General features: G+C 40.9%; 1 protein-coding gene across 7 annotated transcripts; it reads left to right on the top strand.

Moving 5' to 3' along the window:
• The first annotated feature begins 639 nt into the window (after positions 1-639).
• Positions 640-24300, top strand: PRKRA (protein activator of interferon induced protein kinase EIF2AK2). Of its 7 annotated transcripts, none has more exons than XM_073306005.1 (8): positions 640-909; positions 6221-6390; positions 14200-14281; positions 15131-15209; positions 18053-18170; positions 20230-20327; positions 21544-21691; positions 23440-24300. In XM_073306005.1, the coding sequence occupies exons 1-8, from the start codon at positions 845-847 to the stop codon at positions 23595-23597; spliced, it is 918 nt and encodes a 305-aa protein (XP_073162106.1). In that variant the 5' UTR covers positions 640-844; the 3' UTR covers positions 23598-24300. The 7 variants fall into 7 exon arrangements, with proteins under 7 accessions (XP_073162106.1, XP_073162105.1, XP_073162110.1 ...); XM_073306004.1 differs by having other exon boundaries at positions 645-909; positions 21544-21718; XM_073306009.1 differs by lacking the exon at positions 640-909 and adding an exon at positions 912-934 and having other exon boundaries at positions 21544-21718.

Below are 24300 nucleotides of genomic sequence, written 5' to 3'. Positions count from 1 at the left end.
CTCGCGGGGGGGCACGACCCCCTTGTGGGTTGAAGAGGGAACCGGTTGTTAAGATTTTGGCAGCTCACCACTGCCAATATCTGTATGGGCAGGACGGTGGGGTTTGGAACCTGGGTTAATAACAACTACATGGGGGAATCTTAGAACTTCCCATACAATGTTGCCACACATATCTCACCAAGACGTTACTAAAAAGAAAGTTATGAATTTCCAAGTGATATCTTACAAGGTATACTTTGTATAAAGATTACTACAATAGCGTGTAGGGGTAAATTTGAGTTGCCCACTCTCCAGGATTACCCTGGAGTCTCCAAGAATTAAAGATGTCATGTGATGAAATCTCCAAGAATACATCCAACCAAAATTAGCAGCCCTAGCGTAACATCACAGAGGGGCACAGGGGATTTTGCTATGCTTTGAGTGTTCATATATATATATATGAGTGGGAAGGGGCCTACGTTAGGGTTGAGGGAGGGGGAATATAGGGCTTCCCACTCTGCCCCATGGGTGTGTAGGGGACTGCGGGGGAGGGGGGGCGCATTACTCTCCCCTCCGGGATTTCTGCGGGTTTGTGCATCACTCGCCAGGCCACACAGGGTGCGCTCCGCCAGGGCCGGGCCCATCCCCTCCGGCCCCATAGGGTGCACTCCGCGGAGGGGGCGGGCAGGAAGGACTGTCGTCCTCCGGAGAGGTGCCGGGCACCGCAGCGGGAGACAGCGGGGGCTCTGCCGAGCAGGAACTGCAGGTAGCGCCGCCCCGCTCTGCCAGCGCGTCCCCGCCCTCACAACACGCCGACTAGGAGGACGCGCTTCGCTGGGAGGCGGAGGCGGCCGGCGGCCCGGCCATGTCTCAGGAGAGCTTCCCGGCCGCGACCCAGCAGAGCCCGCAGGCGGAGGACGAGCCCCGCAGGTCAGGGCCCAGTGGGGCATTGTGGGTAACTAGGGACACCTCTCCCACTCCCCACAGGCGCGCGAGCGGCCGCGGCCAACTGCTGCCTGCGGGGGTGGGACCGGCCGGGCTCGTGCCCCCGCCCCATTTGCGCTGGGGCCCGGCAGACCCAGCCCGTCGCCTCACCGCGGAGCGAGCGGGGAAAACGGCGGTCCCTGCCGGAGGCCGCAGCCTTAGGCGGGCCGCGGATTGCCCCGCGTGAGCCCTGTCGCCCCCAGGGAGCGGCCAGCTGCGTCCCGCCCTTCGGCCTGGTTCCGGCGCGGGGCCTTTACCCCCGCCGGCTCTCAGCGCAGCCTGGGCCTGAGTTTAGCCCCACCCCCCAGGGGGCCTGCAAGTGTAGATGCTGCCCCAGCCCGCTCTCGACCGGCCGGCCGGCCCGCCTGCCTGCCTTCCTGAGGCGCCCGCCAGCCCCTGAGGCTCAGTCCCTTACCCTGGGAGGTAGAGTGATGCCGTTAGAGGCAGGCTCAATAGCCCTTAAACTCAGCTCCCTGTTGACGATCCCTCTCAGTCATGTCAGTGTAAAGTTAGCAAAAAGAAAAGGAGGACTTGTGGCACCTTAGAGACTAACCAATTTATTTGAGCATAAGCGTTTGGTTAGTCTCTAAGGTGCCACAAGTACTCCTTTTCTTTTTGCGAATACAGACTAACACAGCTGTTACTCTGAAACCTGTAAAGTTAGTGTGGTTAGCGGATGTAAGCAGGACTCCACATCCTTGAAAAGGAGCCACCTTCATGGAAAAAGAAAAGGAGTACTTGTGGCACCTTAGAGACTAATCAATTTATTTGAGCATGAGCTTTCGTGAGCTACAGCTCACTTCATCGGAAACCTTCATGGAAGAATGTGACAGCTGCTAAACAAGGCCCAGCACCTTCATGGACCTTTCCAGTTCAAACCAGAAGTGGTGGACTTATAGGTGGAGAGACAGTAATCACCCCCACCCCCAGCAAGAAAGATCCTGATCCTTAGAAGTATTTAGGTGTCCAACAGCCCATCTTTCAAACAGTGCCATGGTACATTGTTTCATGATACTTCCAACAGCATAACGTTCTGTTATTCTAGTGGTGTAGCAAAATAAATAATATAGGGAGGGGGGAGAAAAAAGTCTAGGCCATGTTCCAAGCCTGACAAGGACAATGTTTGTGTACCATGATCCTACAAATGCACATGTTTGATTTTAGGCATGTGATTAGTCCTGGCCTAAAACACCAGTTCCTGAAATAGCTAGGCTTTTGTTGGAGAAAAGCTTCCCGGGATGGCCAACCTAAGCCAGAGAAGGAGCCAGAATTTACCAATGTACATTACCAAAGAACTACAGTAATATGTAACGATTATATATGTATATATGTGTGTGTGTGTATATATACACACACACATCATTATATAAGTTCATAATGTATATTTATGGATACATTTATAATGTATAGTTAATGATAACTTAATCTTTTATTTAGTGGGACTTCTGGCAATCCTTGCTTTCAACAGTTCCCTTGAAGTTTGGTTTGTATGCAGTTGTGCTCACACGCAGCAGTTCTCTTAAGTGGCTGTCTGTCAAAATGGATCGGTGCTTGGATTTCACATGTTTGAGCGTCAAGAAAACAGACTCACAAAGATAGGTTGAGATCAGCATCGAGATTAATTTTAGAGCTGCACCTCTGATGTTGGGGTATTTATCCTTTGGTACACCTGAACACCCACCATTTTTTCCCCAGAGTTGGCTCCTAGCAGGAGCCGCATATTAACTTCTGAAGAGCCGCATGCGGCTCTGGAGCCACACATTGGCCACCCCTGAGCTATCCAGATATTGTTAACTTTTGAACCTGGTGAGTTTGAGATAGATTGAGCTTGCACCCACTATGGAACTGTCACCTTCAGATCCTCCTCAACAATGATTGGTTTTTTGCTGTGGAGAATTAGTAAGTGCTTTCGTATCCAACCACTTGTCCATATTGTAACTGAAGCCATTCCCAGTTGTCTTGGTGATCAGAAGAAAGTGTTAATTACTTGTAATATAATGTTACTTTGCAAATATTTTGTTTCCCCTGTTCCTATCAGCCAATAGAACAGTTGCCTACAAAAATCGTTTTCTATCACATTATATATGCTTCTTTATTGCTGTGTTTAAGAATGATCCTATATTTGAAGTGTTTGTTATCTAATCTGTATTCTGGTTTCATAGCATGCAGCTTCCATCAGAGCTGAAAACCACTTCCAATTGTCAGTGCAGGCTTTCAGCATAAAATAACTTTTCTTTCATCACCTAGTGAGATCAAATTGATGTTTTGTAACTTGAATGGACAATGACAAACTGTCTTGAAACAGAGGTAATAAGAGCCTTTCACGAGGTGGTCAGTGATTTGAATCCACTGCAATTCAGTAGCAACCAAAATTCATTCACAGACCTCTGTAAACTAATTGGAGTCCATCTGGTTTCTTGTTGATAGGGGTCTGTATTACAGAATGACATTCTTGTTGGCAATTTCAGCATATTGAATCGTCACGGAGTCTGTGTGCACTTCTTATTTTAGGCAGCCTCTTTAGAAGAGAGCTGAGGTACATAGGATGGCACTTTGTAGAGAATTTTGCACTGTCACTACTCATACTATAATAGTGCTGTTACTAGTCTCCTGATTTGTCCATCTGGTACTCTTTGAGCACTAAATTTGCTTTACAATGTAGAGCTGATAGTTCTGAATAGTCTACAAATGCATGTAGGTTCTCCTGATGCAAAAACTTCATACATGTGCTTGGTTTTAAATACTTGTAGTCTATTGGGTACTAAGATAGGAAGTCTTGTAAATCTGAGTGTTAGCCGACGGCCAAGGATGTTTGGTGAGGTGCCAGCTATGCCCGTTTATACCATCCGTGACTTTAACCGCTAGGACGCACTGTCCCTTCGCGGCGGGCAGCCCGGGCTAGGCTGACGGGTGCCCCAAGGTCCTAACCACCCGTGACTTTAACTGCTAGAGCTCAGAGCTCCTTCGCAGCGGGCAGTCAATACTGACTGACAGGTGCCCCAATGGCAGCACTAAGAGCCTCTCCACACCCGTGACTTTAACTGCTAGAGCTCAGAGCTCCTTCGCAGCGGGCAGCCAGGATTGACTGACAGGTGCCCCAAGAGTTTGCCCCGTGGAGGCGGCACAACTCAACGCTAGGCTCTTAGTACTCTCACCTAATGGCCAGGCTTTAGAGCCAAAACGGCTGAGGTTCTTTAATTGTGTTGGCTGCTTTACAGTAAACCAGAGAAAACAAGTCAGGCTTATGCATAAATGGTTACCAAAATTTATTAAGCTAGATTCTAATCATGTGGTTACAAAATTGCTAGTGCCTACTTATTTAAATGTAGAGATGTTACACACACAAACAAGTTACAAAACTGAAGCCACAATCCCAAAGAAAGAAAACAAAGTATGGAGCTCTATTTCAAAATATGTGTACACTAAAGGTAGGCGATCAGGTGTGGGTGCTTCTTACCCTCCTTGCATCTCTCGATTCCAGCGGTGCCAAGCCAGGATCGGTCACTCAATTCCGCGGAAAGACGAATAAGGGACAAGGCGTAGGGACCCTCTTAGCTGCAGAAGCCTTGGGAGGCTGTCACTTATCTGACCAGCAGATAGATAGTGAAAAGCACTCAAAAATCATGGTGCTGTAGGTCCCCTACTTATACCTCTGTACTCCTTTATTCTCTTTCTCCTTTCTTATGCCAAATTGAGGCTGGTCTGTCTGGGCGACGCCAGCTTTCGCAAGAGTAGTTTACACTTGCAAAGGAGAGAAACAATAAGTTTCGACTACTGGACATTTCTTTTATCAGGGTAAATATTTTCCCACCTAGGATGTTGGTGTGTGTGCATCACGCTATTTAGTAGGGGCTAAGAGCCATGTCTGTCCCAGGGCCTCTGCCTGCTGTGAGCTTAATCGTCGTATCTGCTCCCAGAGGCACAGTGTAGCAGCACACCTGTGCTTTCACAGCTTCAAAGGCTGTGCTGGAATATATGTTAAGTGCCCTGTTCCTGCTTCCTCCTGTGTTTCCAGCAATGCTGGTCTGAGGGGGGAGGGGGGGGGGCTGTCTGTCTGGCTACACTGAGAAACTGCAGGGTTTTTTGTTTTCAACATATCCCTCTAACTCTGTCCCCTCTACGTTCGAGGCAAAGCTTTTGCCAAATCCTGTTGCTTTTTCCTCCACAACAGCTTGTAAATTAACTTTTCTGTCTTTCCCAAATGCTAAATACAGACATACCTTAGTTTAGCTTAATCACGTTGTGACTGTCTGAGCTACTTGTTTTTCCTCTAATCACAAGAGTTCTCAGACTGGGGGTCATGACCCCTCAGGGGTTGCAAGTACATGCCTCCCAGCTAGCTAGCAAGTCTGCTGTGAAAACTGATATTTATATGTTTATTAATATCAATTTTCACAGCCTCCCAGCTAGCTAGCAAGTTCACTGTGAAGTCTGCGCTAGTAAATCTGCTGTGAAAAGTGATATTAACAAACATACAAATATCACTTTAAAATAGCGTTAAGTATAAGGGGTCGCACTCAGAGAGCTTTCTGTGTGAAAAGGGTTGCCAATCCAAAATGTTTGAGAATCACTGCAGTCTTTTCCCTTTCTCTGCTGCAGCTAAAATACTCTTCCTTTCTTGCTGTTCTAGTTCTCAGGTACCCATCCCTAAAGCCTCTTATTGCGCATTCTGAAACAAGTTTAAGCGCAGACCTCTGGGTAGCTTTTCCCCCTACCTACATCTCAGTTCTTGTTTCCTCCTATACTGCAAAACAAACTTCCTATATATGAATGGATACAAGGCCCACCAAACTGAGAATTCGTTAAACTATTTTTGCCACAACCAGATTTGAGTTTTAGTGGGTGGTAGGGTTTTTTTAATATATAATTTTATCCTTTTACAGGAGCTAGAACTGATTTTAAAAAAATGGAAATTTGGGAGATAATATTGGCCTAGTAAATAGGGTGCTGCATTGGGACTCAGTAGACTGGGTTCTATCCTGGTCTACCATGGGACCTTGGACAAGTACTTTGCTTCCCTATAACTCTGTCTCCCCATCCCAATGTAACAATACTTGTCCTTTTTTGTAAAGTGCTTTGAGATCTGTGGATGAAAAGTGCCACAAGAGCCAAGTATTACAATTATTTCCTCAAAGTTTCAGTGAAAAAAATAAGTAAGATTCAGATTTTTTTTGACCAGCTCTAAATACAGTTTTCCCTTCTAAATTATTTTATTTTGTAAATTATTCATCGGGAAATTTTCTTCTTTTCTTTGTAGCTTGGAGGAAATGATTGTTGCCAAACCAGGGAAAACACCAATTCAGTTGTTACATGAATATGGCACGAAAGCTGGTATCACTCCTGAGTACAACTTTGAGAAGGCTGAAGGACAAGTACATCTTCCAAGTTTCACCTTTAAAGTCACAGTAGGTGAAATAACGGGCACAGGTCTGTAATGTTACTACACTTTGGTATGGTGGTTGGCAGTGGTTTAAAAAAAAAATTTAAGTACTTACAATGTGTTTTTCATTAGAAAATACAAAAAAAAAAAATTCTATGATTTGACCATTTCATTTATTTAATTGGTTAATATGCTTTGCTTTTGCTCCTTCCAGTACTTGCCAAACTTTAACAGCTTTGCCTAAAAGGCAAGCTTTCAGGGTGGATTTTATTTAAATCACTACTCAGAAAGACTCGATTTAATCATGGATTTCTACATAAAAGTGCATTCTTGTTGGTTGTTATAACCTTAATACATATTCTTCACAACTCAGGGATAGATGTTTCATTTTTAGAAGGTACACACTATACATTTTTAAAGTGATTAATTTTGAAAACTTTTCAGATTAGTTTTACAGCTATATCAGAAAATGAATGATTGTTTGGTTATTTCATTTACCAAAAGTAAGACACTGGGAGGTGAACTATCATTAATATTTGGAGGATTTTCTTGCCATGCTGTATTAGGAGGAGATCATCACCAGACAGACATTTAAGTTGTTTTATTTAACTAAAACAACAACGTTATGTATTCTGGATTTTTTTCTTCAAACAGCAAACATAATATTTTAACAAAACAAGCATATGAATTTTTTAATTTAGTTAAACATTCAAGTTTTTTAAAATCAGGTTTGTTTTTGTTAAAATTATTTAACTTATAGTTAAATGAAATATTTTAAAAAAATTAAATAGACTGTGTCAGCCAGGTCAACATGAGAAACTTAAAATATTGGTTCTGTATCTAACTCGGTTGTCTTTACCTTCACTTTCCTGTTTGTTCATAATCTGGAAAAGAAAAGAAAAAAGCTTTCCTGCTTTATCAGGTCCCAAACCGTTTTTCAGTTTCGAATGAATTAGTCCAAAAGAAGAAAATAGTCTTTTTACACCAGCAGAAGAAGCTACCTTTGTTAAAAGTGAGATTATCACTTCAACAGTCTCTGAATCCAAGTGCTTAAGTGACTTCCACCAGTTCACTGGTGTGACTTTCTTTAGAACATCATCAGCAAACATATTTCTTGAATGGTTCACCCTTAGCTCCGAAGTTTATTATAGTTGGCATTATGGAGGGATGATTGCTGGATGTCCATGTCATTGCCAACTCCTCTTCTTCAGCCGTCAAAAGTTTGACCCTGGTACCAAGTATTGAGCATATTTGCAAGAAAATGAGCTGGAGATAGTGCTTGTCCCATTCGTTTTTTTAATGCTTGTAATTTAACTCTGTCATTGCATATTTCTCTTTTTAAGATCTCACTCAGTTCCTTCTCTCTCATGTGTTCAACATTTCTCTTAAGCCCAGTGTTGAGAACTTTGGCTGTGACAGTGTCATTGATTTTTTCACAGTTTTGTTCACAAACTGTCATCAGATTAGGCCAGTTCTGGATATAGTGCTCAAAACAGTCCACTACTGAGTTCCATCACGTCTTGTGGGAGAGTTAGCTTGGTTCCTCCCACTTCTTTCAGAGCAGCTGCTGCAAAGTAGTTGTTATGGAAGTATTTTGCAATTTCAACAACATTCGCCTTTATTTCTGGAACACTGAAATAAATGAGGTGCATCAAATGAGCACTGCAACCGTATGTTATTAGCTTGGGACTCTCTTCACTCTCTTCTAAATAATTTCTTCTCATTTTGGATATATTTGCAGCATTGTCTGTGACCAAGCTGCATACTAGACATTTGGATTTTTTTCCCCACAGTTTGTTATAGCTTTTACTGATACTTCTTGTAAGTATTCTGCTGTGTGTGTGCATTTCCTGATGTATCAATTATTTCTGTGAGGAAGATATTCCCTTCTTCTGTTGTCACACAAGCACATACAACAGGATAATTGTGGACATTGCTCCACCCATCAAGACTCAAGTTAACAATTTCACCCTCTAGACCTTTTTTCACACTGCTCAGTTTCTCTTTCATACCCTTTATGCAGCAATTTGCTGGTGACATCTGCTCTGTCGGGTGGACTTTATCCTGGTCTTAATGACTGAACTACATTAATGAAGTGTGGGTTCTCAATCATACGGAAAGGAGAGTTTGTTGCATAAACAAACCAGGCAATTTTCTTCATCAGTTAGCTCTTTTTGTAATCTGCTAGGTCTTATCACAAACTTATCTATGGTTGTTTCTGGGTGATGGAGGGTTGTTTTTTTTTCCTTTTTGCTACAGGTGATATGCTGTGGCTATGTGACATACATGAGGTGACTGAAACACGATCATTGGCAGATAACTCTGAAACTATAGAAAATTATGGTGATCTTGAAGGTGGATAGTCTTCAGATTCCTGTATATTGAGGATGGATTTGCCTAAACAAAATAAGTCAGTGCAGTTATTTAATTACCATACTGCTCATTTAGTATTACTCATTGCATTCACTGGTTTCAGAGTAGCAGCCGTGTTAGTCTATATTCGCAAAAAGAAAAGGAGTTAGCTTCCGATGAAGTGAGCTGTAGCTCACGAAAGCTTATGCTCAAATAAATTGGTTAGTCTCTAAGGTGCCACAAGTACTCCTTTTCTTATTGCATTCACTGACACTCAATACTACTTTAAAGGTGAAATTGTAAAAGGAAGATCTGCCTATTTCAGCTATTTATTTTTTATCACAACTGCATCTAAAATGATAGTACCATGGAGTAACAACTATATTTTTGGAAGTCCTTAGGAAAAAAGTATGAAATAAAAAAAAGTTTACCAACCTGAAGATCCTGCATGTTCAGACATGTTCCTTTCGTCATCTTCAACGCAGCTTCCTCTGAGGTTGTTTCATTCTGGCAACTAAGCCAGGCATTTATTTGTTGCGCTGTTTGCATTTTGCACACATGCCTGTCTTACCCACAGGTAGAGGAACTCATTAAAATATCCCCCAAACTGGGTCTCTTGTATGGCTTGCTGCCATTATAGGTTTTCCCTTCTAGTGAGAGAATAGTATGCTAGATCTCAAATCAATAAAGGCTTCACGGAGAAAGACCTCAAAACTTCTGGAATATGCTGCTCAAACAGTTTCACTTTCGTTTCTACGGCCTGTCATAGAATTTCAGGGTTGGAATGGACCTCAGGAGGTCATCTAGTCCAACCCCCTGCTCAAAGCAGGACCAATCCCCAACTAAATCATCCCAGCCAGGGCTTTGTCAAGCCAGACCTTAAAAACTTCTAAGGAAGGAGATTCCACCACCTCCCTAGATAACGCATTCCAGTGTTTCACCACCCTCCTAGTGAAAAAGTTTTTCCTAATATCCAACCTAAATCTCCCCCACTGCAACTTGAGACCATCACTCCTTGTTCTATCATCTGCTACCACTGAGAGCAGTCTAGATCCATCCTCTTTGGAACCCCCTTTCAGGTAGTTGAAAGCAGCTACCAAATCCCCCCTCATTCTTCTTTTCCGCAGAATAAACAATCCCAGTTCCCTCAGCCTCTTCTCATAAGTCATGTATTCCAGTCCCCTAATCATTTTCGTTGCCCTCCGCTGGACGTTTTCCAATTTTTCCACATCCTTCTTGTAGTGTGGGGCCCAAAACTGGACACAGTACTCCAGATGAGGCCTCACCAATGTCGAATAGAGGGGAACGATCACGTCCCTCGATCTGCTGGCAATGCCCCTACTAATACATCCCAAAATGCCATTGGCCTTCTTGGCAACCAACGGCACACTCTGGACTCATATCCAGCTTCTCGTCCACTGTAACTCCTAGGTCCTTTTCTGCAGAACTGCTGCCGAGCCATTCGGTCCCTAGTCTGTAGCGGTGCATGGGATTCTTCCGTCTTAAGTGCAGGACTCTGCATTTGTCCTTGTTGAACCTCATCAGATTTCTTTTGGCCCAATCCTCTAATTTGTCTAAGGCCCTCTGTATCCTATCCCTACCCTCCAGCGTTATCTACCTCTCCTCCCAGTTTAGTGTCATCTGCAAACTTACTGAGGGTGAAATCCACGCCATCCTCCCGATCATTAATGAAGATATTGAACAAAACCGGCCCGAGGACCGACCCTGTGGGCACTCCACTTGATACCAGCTGCCAACTAGACATGGAGTCGTTGATCACTACCCGTTGAGCCTGACAATCTAGACAACTTTCTATCCACCTTATAGTCCATTCATCCAGCCCATACTTCTTTAACTTGCTGGCAAGAATCCTGTGGGAGACCATGTCAAAAGCTTTGCTAAAGTCAAGGAACAACACGTCCACTGCTTTCCCCTCATCCGCAGAGCCAGTTATCTCGTCATAGAAGGCAATTAGATTAGTCGGGCATGACTAGCCCTTGGTGAATCCATGCTGTCTGTTCCTGATCACTTTCCTCTCCTCTAAGAGCTTCAGAATTGATTCCTTGAGGACCTGCTCCATGATTTTTCCAGGGACTGAGATAAGGCTGACTGGCCTGTAGTTCCCAGGATCCTCCTCCTTCCCTTTTTTAAAGATGGGCACTACATTAGCCTTTTTCCAGTTGTCCGGGACTTCCCCCGATCGCCATGAGTTTTCAAAGATAATGGCCAGTGGCTCTGTCCCTCCCTTCTTGCATTTATCTCCAGACTTCTTCTCTTTGTTGGTGGCAGAATAGATCTGGACAATCTTCTATTCATTGAACTTTCTGAAACTTCGCACTTTTAGAGGGAGGTAAGGGATTGACTCTGTGTACACAAATTTGCAGAGGGACAATAGGGTTGAGGGCTGTTATTTCTCACCTCTATATTTTATTTATTTAAAAACATTTTTGCTGTTAACAAGCATTTTATCTCTTGAGACACAAATCCACAATTTGACAACTTCAAAACTAAGCATCTCTGATGGTATCTTTTAGACTGAGCACTGAGTCCCATTGGGTAGATAGATAGATTAACCAAAATAATCTATACAGAAGCCCCTGGAACCCCATAAGATTGGGTCCCTAATCCATGAACTACTGGAACTCATTTACAAAACTTTTCTGAAACATTACATGAATATATTGTATCATACTATAGCATTAGAATTTATAATCCATATTCCATGATGAGATATCTTTGAGCTATTAATGTATCTATCTTTAGATATTTTTTTGATAAAATGGTATTTTCCTCAAAAACCTATGATTTAAATCAAAAATCCAATTTTTTTAATTTTTTTTTTTAAAAAGCAGTGGTTTTTATCTACCCTGCAAGCTTTTAAACTTTGAGTTTCACATGTTAAAATATTAAAACAGTGCGGTTTTAGGCTGTTAATTCTGATTTGATATTTTCAGAAAGTTCAGTAAAAAGGCAAAGATAAATATTACCTTGTTCACAGGCTGAAAGGAAAAGCTCCAATAGCTGCATGCTAGTTTGAGGATTCTGAAAAACCTAACCACAAGAAACTATAAATGTTAAATTAATCTGTTTGGATTAAACTACATCTATTGTCTTCATGATAGTACACTACGTATAGATTTATTACATGCAAAATAGTTACATTAAAGGAATATTATGGTTGTAATGTCAAGCACTCAAAAGCCAAGGAAATTCCAGAATTAAAGTTGCCTGTGCATCTTTGATTTGGCCCCCTTGTACACAGCCATTATGAAAATTACATGCTCTGTTATATCTTTCCATATGATCTCTACTTCAGTGGAAGCATAGTTATTCATTATTTATCTGTATCCTCGTCAATACGTGACCCCACGTCTTAAATACATACCATTTAAACCATGCACCAAATAAGAAGTTGTTAGTTTCTTCTTGGGTGTTTACATCATGCTTTCATTATGGTAACTGAATGCTTCTTAGACAATGAATTGATCTTCAGAACACTCATATGAAATTAGGTGGTCATATTATCCTCTTTTCACAGATGGCAGAACTGAGGCACAAAATGTCAAGATTTCAAGAGTGTCCACTAATTTTGGATGCTCAACTTGAGATGCCTAAGGCCTGATATTTCAGAGTACTAAGCATTTTTGACACTTTGTATATTCAAAGCACAGTCCCTATTGACTTCACTTGTGAGTGCTCGGCACTTCTGCAGATCTGGCCCCAGGAGTCTCAGGTTGGGCTCTCAAAAATGAGGAGCATACAATTAGTGGCTCCCTTTGGAAAATTTTAGTTTGAGTGACTTGCCCAGCAGCCTGAAGGAATAGTGTGGCAGAGGCAGGAATAGAATCTAGTTCTCTGGGATGACATTCAACATGAATAACCAGAAGATCATCATCTCTCTTCTTGCAGTCCCCTGCCTCATTCACTGCACAATTTCCAGGAGGTTGGTGGCACCAGAATGAGAGACTTCCTGGACTATCATCAGAGGGACTGAGTGGACCCCATTGTGCTCAGACAGCCAGGGGTTGCCTACCCTGTGTGTCCTCCATCATATGCTCCAGAAGGTGAGGGCAGCCTTACCTCCCACTTCTCTCTTTCCTGGAGTGGATCCTGTAGGTAGGTGCTCCCTACCCACTGCTTACCTCTGGCCCTCCAGAATTAGACATCAGACCCCTGTCCCATGAGCCTCCCACCCAACCTGAGCTGGCTGAATGACATTCAGCTGTATCACCTCCAAACCATACCAAGGAAATATGTGTATGCACTTGTGCTTCATACTATCCATTTCATTGCCCTCATGTCTACCCCTACCCTACCTCCCTGACAGTAAGTGGTGGGACTTGCTGCCACCTGACGAGAGGAGGTAACCTAGTGGTCCAGCCTATATTCCATTCTGGTCCATGGCCTACCAGGGATAGCAGTTGGTGGCTCCTCCATGAAGCCATAAGCATGGGCGTGTAGATGGTGCAGTTCATGAATTTTTCAGTAATAGTGTGCTGTGACACTTGTGTATTTTTATGTCTGATTTTTTTAAGCAAGTAGTGTTTAAGTGAGGTGAAACTTGGGATATGCAAGACAAATCAGATTCCTGAAAGGGGTACAGTAGTCTGGAAAGGTTGAGAGCCACTGCTCTGGGCAGTGTCCACTGACTCCTTAGATGCCTTTGAGGAGCAGTGGGCACTGTCTGGGGTTCTCTGTTCAGTGTCCCCTTCCAGTTCCTGGATTTTCATCCTTTGATCTTCACTCCCATCCCTGTTTTTTCATTTGTTGTCCCCAGTATACACTTGGGGCCCAGATTCACTGGTTTCTCCCAGATAAGAGGCAGGGCCTTTAACTGAGGGCAGGGTTAGGGCCGCCATTTCCCAGCAATCACAATAGGTACACACTTTCCAGCTTCTGCTACAAACAGCCTCCATTATTACACAACCCTGATTCATCCCCCGAGCAGATCCATGCAGTGCACCAAATGAGGCAGGGTTTCTGTGCTGCAGATCCATGCATATGCACATGATCGCTGAATTAAGGATGCACAAACTACCTTAATCCTGGTGTTTCCAGACTTCTGAATACTTGACTTTGCAACCGTAAAGTTTAAGTGTAGTTTCTTGGAAGATCATAGACTAGATGGTTCTTTTTAAAAGTCTTAAGACATTCTGTAACATAGAACCATATAGTCTTCACATAGTTCATCAGGAGGGTTCAGACTACAGTACTTGAGATAATGCAGCAACTGATGTAATAATATGCTGTTATCCTCTGGACTACCACTAGGGGGAGATGAGAAACACTGTGCCAGTGGGTTTCAGAGCTATTTGCTGACAACCCAAGGATACAGACTCAGGACTTCTGGGTTCAATTCCAGAGGAGTGTTCTATTTTGGTTATATAGAATTCTGCTCTTATTCTCCCCCCACCCCCATGTCTCCCTCTGATACTGTATAACCCACCCTACATTCCCTCAGCCTCTCATGCTTTAGGGATATCAGATTGTCTATTTTAATACAGGTGAAGGCCATAGCAAGAAGATTGCAAAACACAGAGCTGCAGAAGCTGCCTTGAATGTTTTGAAAGGAAATCCAAGTATTGGGTGAGTTAGGTGTTGCTGTATTGTACTGCACAAAATTTCATTGCTGCTCTAAAAATGGCATTCAAAGAAGCTCTGAAGACCAAAAAAAATAAAATAAAAAAATACTGTCAGTTCAGCAGTTGGAAGACTTCATTTTCTTTTTGAGGAAAGTCTTTTCTAATTTAAGTCTAAAAACTGACTCTCTCTCAAACTTTCTAATGTTACCTTTTCTGTAATCTGGATTCTTGTATTTCATTCTTTTCCTAGTGAAACTGTCTAAGATGAAGTGGGGCTAATGTATTTTTTCAGGTGCTATTTCTGTTGCATGATAGTGTACTGTATAATTTGAAGCACTTATATAGGTGGCTTTTACATCAAAAACATTCTTTAACAAAAAAATTACATGATTATAGTATAATAATAAATAATAATAATAATAAAAGGCACCGCATATATATTCAGTTTTTACTATTTTCTCTGAATAACTGGTCAATCCGCTATTTGTGTGGTTCTCCTCCCCTCCCCGACACACACAGCCATGGAAGAGAGAAAATGACATGTTTAAAATAAATATCCACAAGTTGCCAGGGGACACATTAATATCAGGTGTATCTGGCTCTAAAGTTTTAAATCTCAAATAATTACGATATAGTATTTTCCACACGTGAGAAGATGGAGATTTAGCCTTGGACACTAATCATGCAAAGATTTCAATGGGACTACTCACGTGTAAAATTAAGTGTATGCATTAGTGTTTAGAGGATTGGGTGCATAGGTTATTAATGGATTAGTGCCTAATTTATGTCCCTCTTAAGCAGTTTTAACTTAAAATTTTCAGTTTAAAAAAAAAAAAAAGTTAAACTATTTTAGTCTTTCAGTGCCAGACTCCATAGTTCCAGATTCTCCAAAGCAACCACAAAATCAGACCAATCCTATAGGTACATTACAGGTAAGATGTAACCTTTTTTGCATTTTAAGACCATCATGCTATATAGTTCAGGTATGTGTATAAAAATGTTCCTTACAAGAAATGAATATTGGATAAGCCTGAATTTAAAATATATTCTGGTTCTTAGAAACTAAACTAGCAGCTAGCTACTTTTTGAACTTTTTTTTTTTTTTTTTTTTTTTTTTTTTTGTAGTTACAGAAAGCAGCATAGACAGCCCAGAGCAAGTAGTACAGGTCAGAAAAGAGCAACAACTAATTTTGTTCACTGCAGGAAAGCATGTAGAGAGCCAGCAGTAGTAAGAATATGAAATGTGTATGTAACTAACTTTACTGTTATAAGTATGCTTAAATCCAGTTAATACTGTCAAAATAAAAACATGGTGTGAACAGATTTAGACATGAAAATTTGGCTTCCTATAAGATTTTCTTTAAAATGTTCACAAAGCTGGTTGAAATTGGAGACCCATAGACAACATATTTAGAGGATTATTTTTAATGTGTTCTGATGAATTTAAGGTGTTCTGTATTTCTGAAATTTAGAGTGTTTATGGAAGAAGGGGAACAGAATGTTATGTACAAAATCTTCCCATTTAAATAATGTTTCATGTCTGCTTTGTTTGGCATTTTCATATGAAACATTTAATGCATGTGTGTATTAACTGTGATACTAAGTGCTAAAGTTATAACACTGTAGGGTGAACCCTGGAGGTCTAAATACAGAGTGCTGTGTGCTCTGCCTCCAATCCAACAAAGTACTCAGCCACATATGCCTTGCTGGATTGGGGCTAGAGTGCTCAATGCCTTGAGGGATTGAGCCCAGACACCAACCCTGAAGACAGTTTTGCATGTGCTTTAAGCATAAGTAGTCTCATTGAGTTTGACGGGGTTTCATATTAAGTGAAACTGTTTGCAGTATTTTGACCTAAGTTTACTTGCATGGCTCTGAAGAATCTCATGGTTCACCAATGACTAGTTGTAAGTAAGAATCAAAACCTGAAAGTCGCCTACTGGACATGAGATTTGGGTGCTTTTGTTTAATTTTTTCCCCATAGACATATTTAAGGTGGAAAGGTACAGAAAACTTAGCTTAAGACATGCACTTCCCTTAACAACAACAGTTTTCATTAATGAATAAATCCTTGATGACTCATTTCTTGACCATTGTTTTTAAAGACAAATAAATGTAGTCAAATTGTTTTTCTCTCACACACACTCACAGCCCTTTCATCTGCTTTAAAATATTCAGTTTATGTACCATTCTGCTCTTCAAGAGATAACACATAGAAACTTTAGTTGAAAGGCATGTCTTACTACCAGGTCAAAAAGAAAAACTCACTGACCGCATGATTACTCTGGAGCTATGTTTTTATTTTAATGCTGTTGGTACAGTATTGCATGATGTGATATGTTCAGTCACTAGTTTTGTTAATTGATTCTCTATTTTAAGCAGGCTGGCCTTGCCAAATCAGTACTATAATTTGGATAATCATATTAAAATATGAAATAAAAAGAATTGAAATTAATAGCTCAGAATGATTAAAGAAGGAATTGGCACTTAGTCAAGGCTTAAAGTTTCAAGTTTGACTAAACAGGTGAGATTCAAGCTGGTTTTTAACTTTTCTGAACAGGACCAGGTCCATCTCTCTTACATGGCACTCTAAATCCTGCCAGCCTGAAGTGTGAGTGCTGAGGATCAGACACCCTACAAAACCACCCTATGTCTTTTCATTTTTAGACAGGGTTTTAGGCTAACACAGCTCTTTAAAATGTAACTTACTAGTGTTTTGGGGTTTTTTTACATGTGCTGCTAGTATTGGCAAATACCAGAACAGAACACGTTTCAGAGTAGCAGCCATGTTAGTCTGTATTCGTAAAAAGAAACGGAGTACTTGTGGCACCTTAGAGACTAACAGATTTATTCGAGCATGAGCTTTCGTGAGCTACAGCTCACTTCATCGGATGCATTCAGTGGAAAACACAGTGGGGAGATTTATATACATAGAGAACATGAAACAATGGGTGTTACCATACACACTGTAAGGAGAGAGTGATCACTTAAGGTGAGCTATTACCAGCAGGAGAGTGGGGGGGGGGGGGGCACCTTTTGTAGTGATAATCAAGGTGGGCCATTTCCAGCAGTTGACAAGAACGTATGAGGAACAGTGGGGGGTGGAAATAAGCAAGGGGAAATAGTTTTACTTTGTGTAATGACCCATCCACTCCTAGTCTCTATTTAAGCCTAATTTAATTGTATCCAGTTTGCAAATTAATTCCAATTCAGCAGTCTCTCCTTGGAGTCTGTTTTTAAAGGTTTTTTTTGAAGAATTGCAACTTTTCAATCTCTTTGGTCAGTTGATTACAGACCTAAGTGTTCTCCGACTGGTTTTTGAATGTTATAATTCTTGACATCTGATTTGTGTCCATTTATTCTTTTACGTAGAGACTGTTCAGTCTGACCAATGTACATGGCAGAGGGGCATTGCTGGCACATGATGGCATATATCACATTGGTAGATGTGCAGGTGAACGAGCCTCTGATAGTGTGGCTGATTGTGATCAGGCCCTATGATGGTGTCCCCTGAATAGATGTGTGGACACAGTACTTTGACTTCTGGTAAAAGTGTCCTTTTAGGTAACTTATATCCTTGTGTTTTCCCACATCAATATATTGTGCTCTTCAAGCTATTACTGAAATATTTTCAGTGTTATGGCAGTAAATGTGTTTGAAATATGGACCGATGAGTTTTGCTAAGCAGTGGTGGTAGCTGTTTGAATGGGATGTTTAGAGACAGAACAAAGCAGAATCTTTTTTTATTAGTCAGGTCTAACTTCTGTTTCTCTAGGAACTGGCTGTTCAGAAGGGATGGAGACTTCCTGAATATTCACTTGCACATGAATCGGGGCCTCCTCACAAGCGAGAGTTTACAATGACTTGCAGAATAGAAACGTTTGTAGAAACTGGTATATATATATATATATTTTTAAAATCAACACAAAACGTAGCAAATTTAGAATGTGGTCAGTTTCCATAGCAGTTCCTAATGAATTGTGAGTGTTGGCCTCCCTCCCCCCCATTTAAAAATCTTAATATTGTACCTATCGGTTCTTTTTTAAAGCAAATTCATGACATACAAAATGCATCATTGGCACTCTTAAAATATTTGCTATTAACCTTTGGACAGTGAGGATACATTTTCAGTTCCCTAACATTAAGGAAGAGACCATTTTAAAAAAAATGTTCCATTATTTAACTTGAAAATGCTGGAAGCTATGGTGTTAACTTTGAAAATACAGACTTGCAGTGCTTTTAAATATTAGGATAAGTGATATTCTGCATGACAGTTCTGTCCTATTACCTCGAAATTGTCAAGAGAATGCGCGAATACATTGCACTGTTATCCTAAATAGTGTTTGTACATAAGACTTTAAATCAAGCTATTTAAATGTTGCATCTAAAGCATTTCTCAATGCAACAGAAATTGTTGAATGATACCTCCCAGTGTATTGAAGTAAAATATTCCATTTGAAGTTAGCAACATACTGTGCAAATACATAGTAGTTCTATTTCAACAAGTATTTGCTGAATGACATTCATGCATTATGTATGTTGAAGAACCTGCAAACATTTTGCATTGGTACTTAACTCCCTTGTAAACTCTTGAGCAAATTCTATACTTGTAACTGTAAAGTTATTCTTGACCAGCCTTTCCAACCTAGTGACCAGCATTTGGTTAGCTGCAAATAACCCATCCTCAAATGAGATTGTTTTGTAATTTTTTGGTGGAGGGGAGGACTCCCTGGTTGTGCTTAGTGACATTCTGATATAGAATTTAGGCTTTGAGAAGTTATGGGAAGGGGTTGGTGAGGAGAGGAAGCAGTTTGAAATACTTAGTGCAAGACACTGAATCTTCCTCCTCAGAACAGGTATTAACCTCCAGCTTTGAAGCTCAGTAGTAATGATAGAGGCAAATAAATGTATCTGGCCCTAAGTTTTTAAATGCTTAATGTGTTATCTTACAGCTGAGAAATTGGAGGTTTACTTTCTTTTAATGGAGTCTATGGGAGAATCCTGCTCTTTAAATTACTATAAAATACATTCTAAACCCTGTTTCCTTAGTGTACTTCATAAGACTAGATCAGAGAAATTCTCTAGGAACCTGAATACCTGTAACCATCAGTGGTTAACAATATTGCATTTACAGGGAGACTTGCAGATTGAATTCAAGTCAGGTGGATTGCTCAATGATTTGGGTCACCCATTTAACCCCTAAATAGGTAGCTAATGATCAAAATGTTGCTATCTGATGTCTCTTTGGTGGTCTACATGAAGTGAGTTGATTTTAGTCTAGTTCTTAGTGAACAGGTATCCTCCATCAGAAAACCATTACCATTGCAATTATTAACTAGCACCAATATTGGCAGAGTGTCCCAGATTAACTGGACTTATAGACTGAAGTGTTCTTTCACTACAGGAGGTGATCCCTTCAGTTTATAACTGACTTATTCTGGAAGAACAGTGTGAAAACTTGCACAATTTCACATCTTCTACCTGTTCTGAGTACTAATAGAAGGCTTCTGTTCTCTTAACTAAGTACCTTTCAGTTGTATTACAATTCTTTCAAAAGAAGGAAAATGTGAGTAAGAGTAAGCTGCAAGAGTGTTTGTGTCAAGATATTATTTAAAATGTTTTATAATAGTGAATCTATTTGTGGAACCCAAACACATCTAAAGACCAACTTCTGCTTATCTACAGATTGGATAATCAACAAGCTGTAGTAATTCAGGAACTCAGTGTTGCAGCAATGTGCCCCCAATGCTAGTCCACTAGCAACAGGATTGAAGTCAGTTTATTTCACATAAGCCTTCAAACAGCAGTCAGATAGTAACAATTTATTTTTTACTGTTTATGGTAAATTTGAACCAGCAACCTACAGATGAATTATCCGTCCTCTGAGCCACTAAGTCCACCTCCATGCATTTTTCTCTTGTTAATACTGTTTGGTTTTGTTTCTTTATGCAGGGACTGGGACATCTAAGAAACTAGCAAAGCGAAATGCTGCTGAAAAATTACTTGCCAAATTCCACAGGTTCCCTCCAGATAGCATCAATATTTCCTTAGTAAGTAATGGGCAGAGCAGCGTAAGTGCCATAAATCCTGTCAGACAATTCAAACAATGACAAAACTAACAAAATATCGTCAGACACTTTCATTATCACAAAGTTTTATGCCATGTTCCTATTTCTAGATGGACCCAAAAGCTCTGGGCTATCATCCAAATTTTGCATCAGATTATTAATAGGACATTGGTGGAAGAGACTATATAAGGACAGCCACCGTTAAAAGTAGGATTTTTCTCTGTGCTACTCTTATTAATTGGCTTCAAATAACCCATCCTGCTATTTTGGGAGGGAGAAAAAGAGCTATGTTATAGGTAGATATCCTTTTTCATAATGTCAAATGAGGGTATCAAACAGGGATAATTTTTATTTGACCAATAACATAAGGGAGTTCTGGGAGCAGGGATCTGAAAAAGTGGGAGAGCGGAAATAAAGTCCAAAAAGTAAAATAAGTGAGTAGTGTTTTTGAATCTGTTTGTTTACTACAATAATAAATTATAATACCTTGACACAGACAACGCATGCTGGTGAAATATAAGTATTTGCCCACTTAAGTGATTGGGAAACATAATAAAAATACAAGACATGGTGGCCTATTAAAGTGTACCTTCTGGGATATACTAGGTTTGTTCACACTAAATTTGCATGGCATATCTAGGGTATCAAGGAGGCCATCAGGCAGCTGCTGCTGGCAGCTGCATATGCTTTGCTTTCCCCAAGCAGCAATACACATCACTTCGTTCAATGGTATTGTCTGCACACTTTCTTGTAACAGGCACTGTGGAGGAAGCAGCCATGCAAGAGGCATAGAACACAGGGTCAGACCAGTTTACAGGGAGTGGAGAGTTGAGGTTGGCTGAAAAGAGGGAGAAGGCACCAAGTGTGCTTGTTGAGAGAAGAGGAGCAAATATAGGGGAAAAAATTAAAAATAAAGAATGGGAGACAGGGAGAACACAGGCAAAAAGAAAGACAGTTGTAATCAGGCCAAAACATAGCATAAGGAATAGGATAGCGGGCAGTCAGGCACCAGTCCATCACTGGGGCAGTTGAACAAAAAAGCTGGGAATCACTGACACACTATCTAAAGGTGCTGTGTGGAAGTTTGCATTTTCTGTGTTTTTGTAGATTAAAGTGAATATTGCATGCTTTTTTTTTTTTGTTGCTGAACAGCATTAATATATAAACACAAATCTAAACCCTCTTCAAATGTTTTCAGGGAAATGAAATGGGAAATAATTTAGCATACACATGGGATGCCTTAAGGAACTCATCTGAAGAAAAAATTACCTTGCTGAAGAAAAGTCCACTCAGTATTCCTAATACAGACTATGTCCAACTACTTGGAGAAGTTGCAGAAGAACAAGGTTTTGTTATAACATATTTGAATATAGGTATGTTAGTATTGTAATACATGAAGGATACATTCCTCCTCTCTAAGCCACACTTAAGCAAAACATGCAGTGATGTTAAATGGCAGCTCTGCTCATACAGCATAAAGGAAAACTTTGCCCTAAGACTCCAAGCCTGCAATTCATATATGTGAGCATATAATTCACATGCAGCTCTACCGAAATCATGGTTTGCCCACGAGTCTGATTGGAACCTAAATTACTATAACTACAGAGGCATCCAAGCCTAGATTTTTCCATTATTTATGGCTAAGGCTATGATTTAGTCACAGGTATTTTTAGTAAAATTCATGGACAGGTCACGGGCCTGTGAATTTGTGTATTGCCTGTGACCTGTCCATGAATTTTACTAAAAATACCCATGACTAAATCTTAAGTGGGTCACTGCTGGGGGGTGCCAGGACTGCTGCTGGGGCGTGGGGGAGGGCAGGCATGGCACCAGCTGCTGGGACTGCCGGCAGTGACTGCACCAGCTGCCCGGGCACTGCCTCTGGTAGTGGCTGCACCGGCAGCCCGAGCTCCGCGCTGGGGGCTGCCCAGGGAAGTGGCTATTCCAGCTGCCTGGGGACTGCCAGCAGTGGCTGCACCAGCCACCCAGGGACCACTGCTCAGGCAGTTCCTGGAGCCAACTGCACCAGCCACTTCTCAAGCAGTCCCCAGGGTTAGCTTCCCGGGGATGCCCGAGCAGTGGCCAGTGCTGCAGCGTCTGGCTGCGGGGTGACTTTAGCAGTGACCGGGGTAGCTGTCCCCATGGCCACCTGACCAGCTGACTCTGGAGCCACATGTTTGGGTGGCCCCGGGGTCAGCCACACTGGCCCCCGCAAAAATCATGGAGATAGCGGAATCTGTGACTTCCGCAACCTCCATGACAAACACTGAGCCCTATATATGGCTATGAACTTAAGAGCCAAAGACTTTCACATCCCCACTTACTATGATTTCAGAAGTTTGGAATCTAGCTGGAATTGTAAATTTTCCCTTCCTTTCTGTTATTCTGGTTGTCATTTCTCTTTTTAAATCTCATGTTCTCCCTCCTCCCTTGTGTTACCACCACTTGAGTTGTGACAACCTTGTAACTAGGAAAAGTAGATACAATCTTGTGTGGTATCTAATACCACTCTTTTTTTATTGCATTATTAAGATGAAAAACATATATGCAGTCTGGACTAGACAGACACTTGGCAATGTACATACTATTCTTAACCTCCAAATAGAGATGTCCTGATTAATAAGAAATTATGATGGTACCAAAAAGTGTTAGCTTTGATAATGCAGGGTAAGATTGATTAAAATCTTAGCTCACATTTTGTGATATCTAGTAACTAATTTACAAGTATCTAGCACAGCTGCTATTCTAAAAGTTAGAATTTTGCAAAATATTTGACACCTACACAGTTAATATTTCCAATAATTCTTTCAAATGTTACTAGCAAAATAACTATACATGCTGCACAGCAGGAACAGAAAGGTGGATGGATCATTCAAGAGTATAGTCGACATTCTGTCCTATCCTTCATAAACTTTCCATCCATAAGTGTTTTGGAAATTAATTCTGTGTAATGAGTGACTAAAAGTCAGTGTGGTTGTATAAGTGATTTTAATACATGTCACTTGGAAAAATTTGGGGGAAATAGGGGAAGTTGTGCAATAACTTATACAAGGCGTAATGTTGAGCTAATCATTGTTTGCTTATTTGATTTCAGAGGAGCTGAGTGTGAATGGACAGTACCAATGTCTTGCTGAACTCTCAACCAATCCAGTCACAGTTTGCCATGGTACTGGGATTTCTTGGGGCAATGCTCACAACGACGCTGCTCACAATGCATTACAGTATTTAAAGATCATGGCTGGAAGAAAATAAACTTGAAATAGAAAAATATCTTCTGCTAAAGATTTAACTTAAAAGATATTTCCAAAGTTGGATGTTCTCATATATGTAGTTCAAATTTATTTTGGGCTATTTTTAAGTCACTCCACAAATACCATTTTAATTATTCATTACTTTGAAATGAGTCAGTTATCATAAGGTTTTCATTTTGGATTGGTTTACAGTATTTAGCTCTCAGTATTGTAAAGCAGTGAGGACATTAAATTACTGCTTGCATACTTACTGAAGCATAAACACTCCCTTATGGAAAACCTGTAGGGAGAATTATAAATTTGATACCAGAGTTGGAGAACACAACACAGACATCAAAGATGGTAGCTATAGGAAGACCAGTCCTATAGTGTGCTGAGTACTCCCAAACACCATAGTTTTCAAAGGGCATTGGGGATTGTCTGTTCCTTGCAAGGGCAGGCCTTTGAAGAGCATATTCTGTTGCTATTTATAACCCAATGGAAATGTATCTGATTATATGCTTTAAAAGTTGGGCATGGTGTTTTATGAAAGTTCCCATTTTATTTTTACTTCATTGAGTGAATGGTGGCCTTTTAAACCCATTATCTGAGATTGGCACTTGAAAGCAATGTAATGGCTACAGAAACATTACTGCCCTCTTTTAATAAAGATATCTATAAATGTCATTAGCTGTTCTTTAATAAATTAAGGTTAACTCCTGTAA

The sequence above is a fragment of the Lepidochelys kempii genome, chromosome 11, assembly GCF_965140265.1.
Source record: "Lepidochelys kempii isolate rLepKem1 chromosome 11, rLepKem1.hap2, whole genome shotgun sequence".
Classification (NCBI taxonomy): Eukaryota; Metazoa; Chordata; order Testudines; family Cheloniidae; genus Lepidochelys; species Lepidochelys kempii.
Note: the sequence above shows the minus strand (reverse complement) of the source record. Positions and strands in the feature narration are given on the sequence as shown.

Coding starts and splice junctions, on each gene's coding strand:
- PRKRA (XM_073306004.1), top strand. CDS start 845: ATGTCTCAGGAGAGCTTCCCGGCCGCGACCCAGCAGAGCCCGCAGGCG. Junction 14,282..15,130: donor AAAGGAAATCCAAGTATTGG/GTGAGTTAGGTG, acceptor AAACTATTTTAG/TCTTTCAGTGCCAGACTCCA. Junction 15,210..18,052: donor ATCCTATAGGTACATTACAG/GTAAGATGTAAC, acceptor CTGTTTCTCTAG/GAACTGGCTGTTCAGAAGGG.